The sequence below is a fragment of the Juglans microcarpa x Juglans regia genome, chromosome 1S (assembly GCF_004785595.1).
Source record: "Juglans microcarpa x Juglans regia isolate MS1-56 chromosome 1S, Jm3101_v1.0, whole genome shotgun sequence".
Taxonomy (NCBI): domain Eukaryota; kingdom Viridiplantae; phylum Streptophyta; class Magnoliopsida; order Fagales; family Juglandaceae; genus Juglans; species Juglans microcarpa x Juglans regia.
In genome coordinates, this window is record NC_054595.1 from 17,907,400 (window position 1) to 17,917,115 (window position 9,716).

At 35.8% G+C, this 9,716-nt stretch overlaps 1 protein-coding gene across 1 annotated transcript; it reads right to left on the bottom strand.

Annotated features, from left to right (window-relative positions):
- Positions 1-8,674: 8,674 nt before the first annotated feature.
- On the bottom strand, positions 8,675-9,163 carry LOC121247369 (zinc finger protein 1-like). The gene has a single exon (XM_041145732.1). It carries the CDS (start codon positions 9,161-9,163, stop codon positions 8,675-8,677), a length of 489 nt encoding a protein of 162 aa, XP_041001666.1.
- Between the last annotated feature and the right edge of the window lie 553 nt (positions 9,164-9,716).

A 9,716-nucleotide genomic window follows, 5' to 3' on the forward strand; every position in this document is an offset into this window, starting at 1 on the left:
AAACTCCAATATCTCAATTACACATATATCTCATTGTTTTAAACCGACTACCTAAATATCATTAAAGTAAGACACCACAAAGCCTCAATATAAACATCAACCTTTCAGAATATCAATTTTTTTTTTATAAAAGGGATCACATTTCATTAATAAAGAACATATAACTTTGACTTAAAAAAAGTCAGTTACATACGTTAATAGCTCCCCAGCACACTTCCGTGGCTGACATGGTCTAGTCCATACGACAGATCTCTAAAGACCAGGTCTAAAGGATCCGTCGTGCACTAACTCTGTCCCCGATAGAGAAATAGTAACCAAATGACAAAACCCGTACCCCGACTACGTGGAGTAGGGTGCACCAACCCCATACACCGCCTAAGCGGAGAGGGGACATCACACCGTTCGGACCAAGGTCCGAAGGGACAACATTTTTGAAATTTTTATTTATCAAAAAAAGAAAAACAGGACATGAAAATAAAATACAATGAAAAAATCACTGTAACAAACAAAAAGAACAGTGTTCCTGAGAGAAACCGCCTACCGATCTTGGAAGATCCGGACTCACAAACCCCAATGGTGCCACGCGTGACGACGGCAGAGGGCCTCCTGGGGTCGCGAGAGAGCCACTCACCGAACGTCTCGGGGATATTTTGGCTGCGCGTGCGAGCAACTCGCCGCTTCGATTGGCGCCGCATTCAGAAGTCTTGAAGATCGGCGGCTAGGCAATACCATGGAGAGGCGCGTGCTGATCTATAGTCGCCGGACATCCAAGATCTGCGATTATCCCTTATTTAGCATGCAAACACAACAAACACAAAAAAAACGGAGCACTACACAAAGGGGACGGTGGGGGGCGGTGGGGGATGGAGGGAGGGGGAAGGAGCCGAAGCTCCCACCCCCTCGAGACAGGTCTGTAATGAGGGTTTGAGAGAGACGGGTTATGAGGGTTCGAGAGAGACGGGTTATGACTCAGAAAATGATTTGCCAGAATATCAAATTGACAGAACAAAACAAAAGTACTAAATAAACTCTCCAATAATCAAAATACTATCTTTGTACTTAATCTACTATGCTCACACAGTCTTGCCCATGCTTTCTATTCTTGATCCTTACTTGAAACATTCAAAACATCTGAAAATATTGTGAAGATAAGTGGTGAGTTATCAACAACTCAATAAGCAAAAAACATATGCTAGTATGTAAACATAAACTTTTTCAGAGAGTTCAGTATGTGGAAACAAAACATTTTATTTTTAGAATGCATATCCCAAATTTAAACGCTCTAGATTAAGCTTATGATTTTAGGCTTTAAATATTTTTTTTATATTTATTTTTTTGTATTATTTTGTTTGATTATTTTATTTACTTACTTCAATGTTGACAGTGACCTTGGCACTTAGTATCATTAAGCAAAGGGTTAGAGAAGCAAGCCCATTAGTGTTTCTAGTAAGGATTGTAGGATCTTAGAATATTTATGGGCCAAGCCTTAGAAGCCTTAGACCAAGCCTCTTAGGAATTTAAGACTTAGTAGATAGCCTTGGCCCAAGTATAAGGAAGGCTTAAGACTTTTAGGCCAAACTTGGTATAGAATTGACCCATGACCCAATTAGGTCAAGACAAGCCCTTTCAAGCCCCACCTTTGTGGACTTGAGGCCTTTTTTTAATCTCTCAAAATCAGAAAACAAGGGCCCCCATTCACTCAAACCCAAAAGCCCTTGACCCACACTCATGGCTCTTTTAAGCCCATCAAGGCCCAAAAGCCTTGTCTTCTATTTTTACACTTCCAATTGAAAGTCCAATGCACCATAGTTTCCTTAAGCCGTGTCATACCCTAAGTACCCAAAGTAAGTTTTAAAATTGGTTAAGACCATTAATCAATTTACCCAAGATTAGTGATCATTAAACCATGCTTTGAAGCTTAATTTCATTTTTAATCTTTCCTTAACCTTTTGATCTAAAATTTTCTTATTTTACTACCCAATTGTATCACTCTTAGATCATACTAAAACCCTAGATAAACCTCCACACATGTCATTAGAGGAAATGGCATATCAAATCCCAAAACCACACTTATTGGCACTTATGTATGCCCTTTGAGTGCATGAGCTGTTTTGCCCTTAAGTCTAATATTTGTGTGCCTTTTTCTCAAGGGTAATATGATCCTTAGATACCTCTTATAATTCATTTAAACCTAGACCAAGTTTTGGATGAAATTAGTTTCAAAAACCAAGTCCTTAACCAAGACCGAATTGCACCAAGGGACATGTTGAATGAGACCCGGTTAGGTTGAGTTTCAACCAACCACTTGCCATAGTTGAGCCACCACCCCACGTAACCTCCAGCACCACCCAATCCCCAAGAGGCCCCATGACCATCATGAGCATTTAACCAAGATTCACCACCCATAGAAGGCACCAAAAACTAAAAGCATCTAAGAACCCTTCACTCCGCAACCACCTCCCTCGCATCACCTTCTTGAGCTTCACCTCCATGATTTACTTGGCAGCCAACCATCCATCTTCTACTACCTAAAAAAGGCTTCAAGAAATGACCTTACCTCTACACAATTCAGCCTTGAAGAAGAGTCAATGAGGAGAGACAAAGTGATGATCAAATCTGCCCAAGGAAAACCACTTGAACCCGTTAGCCCCCTTGGGTGGTTTTGATGGTTTTCCTCATCTGTCCTCTGCCCCACGACTTGACCACCATCTGTAGGAGAAATTTGGCCACTGTAGGGAAGAAATCATGGTGGTTTCAAGCCACTATTCCCCCTGCACAAGGTGACACAAGCTAATGAAGGCAAATCTGGAAATTTCAGCCCTTCACCACCGCCCATCTCCACCAATCCCCTTGGACCAAGGCAAACGTCTCCTCCCGTTTGGCTGCCCATAAAAGGCCCATTCACCCCCCTCATTTCCTCCACACCTCATCTCTAGCTCCCCTTTTGAGTATAGAGAGCAATCTTCCCCCTTAGTTTTGAAGAGAAATCGAAAGTGAGTGAGTTTGAGTGTTCGTGGGAGTTCTTGAGCTAGGAGCTTGAGTGGGCTATGAAATTTCTAAGTTTTCTTTCCCTTGATCTTATTTAACATGTCAAGCCTTGTTTTCAAGTGTTGGGATGAATTTTGGTTGAGTTTAGAAAAGGTTACCATGCTTAATGCAAAATAGGGTTCATTAAGGATGTCTTAAGTAGAAATTTAGCTATGGCATGTCTTAAGAATGTTTTGATATGATTTATTAATATCTTATAATGATCATGGAAGGTTTTACTTTTTATTCGAAGCATGCCATGATCAGTTTTAATTCTATCTTATTTTGATCATCAAAGCATGCATAGGTTTTAGTAAGTTTGTGATTAAGGCATGAAGCTTGATTCCCACCTAGGCTTGATGATTAAGCATATAGGAACCTTCTGATTGGTATAAGAATGAAATTTTCATGATTTGAATGAATTTTAAAAGCATACCTTGATGATTTGCACTAAGAATATCAAATTTGATTAATAGATAATTATAGAAAATTAAGGTTCTTAGCCATGATTAAGTGTTGGGATGAACTTGATTATCCAAGGACTTACCTTTATCATATCCTTAAAGACTTTTGTATTTTTTATGATTAGAGAAAGTGGCTTAAGTATGCATACATAGTGATCAATAGTTGAAAACATACGAAGACATCAACTAGAGTGATGCCACGAGTTGAGAGTATTTGAACTAGTTTCACTTTGAATTTTACAATTCTAAGAGTTTAGATGACTTTGGAATATCAAAAATATGAGTTCCATGAAGTTTGGTTGAATTTAAAGTTTGTTTGCAAATAGTGAAAATTTAGAGCTTAATGACAATTTTGGAAAGTTTAAGGGTATTTTTGTAAATACCAATTTTTGAAGCCCTTGTTTATGAACCTCATCCATATTAGTATTAATCTTAACTTAGTACGAATTTGATTTCAGCTGCTACGACCTTTTTCGAAAACTTAAGAAGTTTGTAAGTTGGCATCTAACTTACAGCTTGATAGATTATTTATGATTTATTGATGAATGTTTAATTCATATTTCAATTATCATTTTGAGCATAAAATATCATGTTATATGATACATTGAGTGCATACTTACATGACATGTGATACATTTCACCATTTTAGCATATTGCATCTATAAAATGTCATTTTCACATGAAAACCTTGCTACATATGCACATGTCATGAAAGACATTTTTTAACTTAGCATGAAAATAATTTTTGTCACGATTTCAAAGGTTAGGATGGAAAATTATCCTAGTGGAACCTCTGTCCACTCTGGAGTGTTTAAGAATGGAGTGGTAACCCCTGGGTTAATGAAAAACAGCCAACGAGCTTCGAATGTGAGCTACTTTGGATCATATTAGTGGCTTCTTGTGCTGCTCTCATTATTCAATCCCTAGCAGCCAATCTTGGGGTTGTCACAGGTGAGTGATTTGTTGGCATACTTTTTGCTAGCCCCTGCTATCTGATTTTTTTCTTTTCTCCTTCTAAAAGTTGCTTTGTAATTTTTGGAAAGCATTTAGCAAAGCACTGTAGAGTTGAATACCCTAGGGTCCCAAACTTCATCCTCTGGGTTCTTGCTGAAATTGCTATTGTTGCGTGTGACATTCCTAAAGGTATGAGTGCTTGTTACTTTGAAATTGAATACAGGATACAGAAAGTGGTGTTGCTATTGGACCATACAAATTAAAATCAGCTATAGTAGAAGACACTAAGTAAGTTGTATGTGTATCAAATAACTAAGGACAAGATATATTTCTATAGCATCATTGTCGATTATTAAGAGTTTTGAGGAATTTCAACTTGGATTAACTATTATTAAATATTCACCATCCATATATACACTTTTAGTAGATGATAATTCTTTTTGGGTTTTCTTTTTTAGGGAGATAGTAATAGTAAGTGATAATTAAAAAAATCTGGCAGTAAGAATTCTGAGGCGATAAATTTCTCACTGGTGATTTCTTTGGTTTATAGAGCTGTAGGATTTTTAGAAGAAGGAAAATTCTCCCTTTTGATTATTTTTCTTGGTTGGTTTCCATCTTGTGCTTAGTGTTCATATTAGTATCATGCCATATGTTCTTACCCTAGTGTAACCTATCAATATCAGAATAATTCATGGCACAACACCAATATCAAGGCATCTACCTATCCTGAAATTTGGTTGGATAATATTTTTCGTTAGAGATTGTCTTTGTGGCAACAGGTTTCCAATTTGTCAACCAGGAAGAGGAGTGAGCCTATTATTTTGCATTTGTTTTGTATTATCTGTCAGCTTGTCTCAGTCTCTGATCATCACAGAAAAAATAAAATAAAAACTGGTTACTCTATTATTAAAAAAGGAAGGTGAAACTCATTGTTAAAAACCAGTTACAGAAAAATAATGACACATCTACAGATAGTTGCAAATCTGTTTTCTTGTTCTTTCTTAAATTTCTATGGACTAACTTTCAATTGGGAAAGTAAAATTGATTTGCATGTTCTTTGTTTTAACTCTTTGCAAAATGCATTCTCAATGTAGGGGAATATATTAGATTTTGATGAATTACATAGATATGGTTGTATGCATGCATTCATTCATGTTAAATGACTTATGCATGGCAATGGTAAATTATATGAAGTTTACTTTCCCATGAGGAAGCAAGAGAAAGAATTTTCCCCCAAAATCTGACCTAGTAACATTGTTATTGAAAAATTAGTTTATAATTTCTAATTCAAGCTTCAAGAATTAGCTCACTTTTATCTTGGAGTTTATTTACTGATATAAAAGCTGAAGACTAAGGCTGTTATTGTTTATTCTGTTTCAGGATTACTGAAAATGAATTATTTAAGCAAGACTAGAGGTCAAGGAAGAAGGTTCAAATATGGAGCAAAAGAAAAAGATCTGCAATATAAGGTGGTATTATATTGATGAGGCAGTGTTAGAGCAACTGATTTGTCTTCCTTTTCTCTATCTAGGGCTCTCCATAATTATTAGGTGGTATTGTTTCTTCTTTTTCTCTTGTAGTTGATAGGTTTATAGTTCTTTTAACTTCTGAAAGGCCCAGTGGCAAATTAGTGAACTTTTTAGTTTTATGCGAATGTTATTTAGGTATTCTGTAATTTTTAGTGGTAAATGTGTTTCGATCACATAATACTCTACTATAACTTTTTTTTTCCTTCTCGCTGCCTCTTTTGGTTAGAAGCCATACAGCTTCATAAAGTTTCATGCTCAAAATTAGGAATAAAATGGCTCTGTGCAGAGCTTACTAGGATTGTCTAGAAGTGTGAATACAAAGATTTTATACAAGCCAATATTATTGCAATTATATAATCACTTCAATTTATCTCTCATTATTGAAGTGTGAATACAAAAAATGTAAGCTGATAATCACAGGAACTAAATCTTAGTTTATTTATGCAAATATTTCATGTTTAATTTGGTTCTCAAATTATCTCCTATACAACAATGACTATTCACTTGGAAAGAAATGAGATGACATGTATTTTATAGATGTAGGTTCTTAACCAACAACTCATTAAGTGGGAAAGTATCTTAGTGGGTATTGGACTGCAAGAAGAACTTGTGAGTCTACTTTAAGCTGAGCATCTTCATTTCATTTGGCTATGAAATTTTCTATACACTTGTGGATTTCTTGCTGCCATTACTTTTTTTTTTTTAATTTTTGTTTTTTGGGTTGTGAGATTGTGAGACTCATTTGATAAATTGTGACATTTTATTCAATTTTCATTCTGTCTCAGTTGAAGAGGTCCTGTTGTGCCCAAAAAAAAAAAAAAAAAAGAGGTACTACATGCCTTCTTTGGATCATAATGACCTTTTTGGGTGTAAGTTGGGAAGAACATACATTCATACATTTGTATTGATGTCCATGGAGTCATTGGTTGTTATCATGTTAAAAAAGTATACATGAAAAACAGGAAATATTATGACAAGTGATATGCATTAAATTTAAAGGAGTCAGCTAAGAAAATAAATATAGGCTTATTGAATATTAATACTTATTTCTACTCTTTTTAATATTTAGAAGATCTTCCCTTTTTAATCTTTTCTACTTAGTGTATTTACAAATAAACTAGATTATTTGTAAGTTTGGTTTTGTGCTTCCCACTTGTGTAATTGTTTATTTGAGGAAAAACATATAATTTGGATGTGTATTATATTTTTTCTATATTTTGTTTTGTATATTTTTTTATTTTATTTTCTGAAACACCTTTTTCGGCGAGTAAAATTCGCCGGACATAATTTTTTCATGGCAGAAACAGATTTGTGGCGATATTATATCGCAGCAAAAAGTTTTTCCCAGCTAAACATGCCTGCTGGAAATAAGTAATTGTGACGATAATCGGAAATCGCTAGAAAATATACATTTCAAGTGATTTTCGAATTGCCGTAATTGAATTTTCAGTTTTGAATATGCAATTGCGGCGATCTTAAATCACTGGTAATGGATCGAAAGTAGCTATTTATCAATTGCTGCATCTGGATATTCAAAATCGAAAACTCAATTGCAGCGATTCCAAAATCGCTGGTAATATACATTTATGGCGATTTTATAATTGCCGCAATTGAGTTTTCAGAACTGATTAGTCAGTTGCAGCGATGTTTTGAAAATGTTGAAAATGTGTATTTGCGGCGATTTTAGTCCTTTTGGCGACGATAAAAAATAGCCGGAAGTAGTCTTTCCCAACGGTTATGAACTGAATCGTAGATCATAACTGCGGTGATATTTTGCAACAAAAAAAAAAAAAATTGCCAGAAAAGATAAGCTTTTAGCAGCGATTTTTTACTTCCGTTAGGGTAAATTAGAAGTGTAGGGATAATACTGACGAACATGCAGTGATCTGTAAATCGCTTGAAAAAGTTAATGGCAGCGATATATAAGATTGGAAAAGTCACTTCCCTTGTAGTGTCCGCTAGTTTGAGCCCTATATAGTCAATTCAATTACCTTCGAAAAAAAGTACTGATTGATCGTTCTTGGGCGAACAAAATCGACTTCTAAAACACATTAATTTCCAAATAATCGAGTTGGGTTGTATTGCTACACGTTTCAAGATGTTTTTTTTTTCTTTTTTTTTTTTGTGTGTTTGGGGGGGGGTTTGATTAAACGCACTTCGCATTTCTTTTACACAAGGCCTAGTACTTATATCACGTGCAACTAAAGGAACATAAACGTCTACAAAAATCAATTAATTAAACCAATCTGTTATTTAAAATGTGACCCGTCACTAAATATGGTCGGAGATATATAAAAAGATGTAATATAAAGAGCAATATATATTTTTTAAACATTTTCATATGGAAAAATGTTATTTATCATCCCACATCCTACATCAATATATGATTTCTTATATTTGTTCTTATATTTTTTTTAGAGAGAATTTGTCCTTCTATATATATAAACACACATATTTACATATCTATACGTGTGTTTAAATATTTAGAAGCGTAAAAATAATAAATTATATGTTGATGTGTGACGAAGGAAATGATAAGCAGATTTTTTCTTTGATCTATATATGATACTAGTCTGCATGACTGACAACATGTGATATTATCACTTGGTTTGTAGCTAATAATTTATAAGGTCTTCCAGGGTGCCAGCCTCAAGTGGAGATCGAGATGATCATCTCCTTCACGTACTTCTGCTTCATCAATCAATGGGCTTTTGTAGGATCCACATCAGAGCCTGTGCCGGCACTAGGAAGCAGATGTGGCCACTCAACAGTTGCATGACCACCCATGATCGAGGAAACAGTAGTACTAGTACTCGAGCATACAAATGGTACTGCCGATCCTGGTGATCTCCCCTCGTGCGCAGCGATAAATATGGGGACTGCTACTACAGACCGTGGATATTGATGATGGCGTTCGTCTAGGAACTCGGCCTGTTTGGCCCATTGTCGTTCCCTCCGGTGCGCGTTCTGATGGCCACCAAGTGCTTGATGATTCGAGAACTGTCGGTGACAGTATTGGCACTCGAACGATCTCCTCCTACTTGCATCGCATGGTACTGTTACGGGCAAATGATCATTGTGATGATTGTCGCAGCCCGCGACTGGAAAACCAAATATCTTCAATGCAGATGATGGTATTTTTGGAGACTCAGACGCATGGAGGATGGTGTTTTCAGAGGCAGCCCTCATGCTAATTACTTGTAAAAACAGGTTATATTTTAGGGGAATGACGTCCGAGTTCTCATATGTGTGTATATATAGAAACTAAAGACTTAAAAAGGCTGGTTTGGATATAGAAATTATCTCATCTCATTTTATCATTATAATTTTTTTAAATTTTTATATAAAATATAATAAACAATTTAATTTTATCAAATTTTAAATTAATAAAAATATTAAAACTAATATTTTAATAATATTTTATTCAATTCATCTAAAATCATCTTATCTCACTTACACTTTGTTATCTTTTGCCAGGAATTAAAGACTGAAAGTGATGGTCTTGCACTCACGCTTATGCCTTTATAACCTAGCTAGCTACACGTACGTACCTCTTTGCAAAACAAATAAGCTTTTAGCTTCTGCTTTACAAGTTGCATATTTTTTTTGTCTTGTTTCGTCTGAAACTCAGATACATGGCGCTCACTACAAAGATATGCAGCAGCCTTGCTGCGCTTGACTGCGCCTTCCATCCGGCCCCTGCCTCCCTCCCGAGCGCTTCCCCCGACAATATATAAAAGGT

What these genes read in the sequence shown, in the direction of transcription:
- LOC121247369 (XM_041145732.1), bottom strand. Translation starts at nt 9,163, where the DNA reads ATGAGGGCTGCCTCTGAAAACACCATCCTCCATGCGTCTGAGTCTCCA.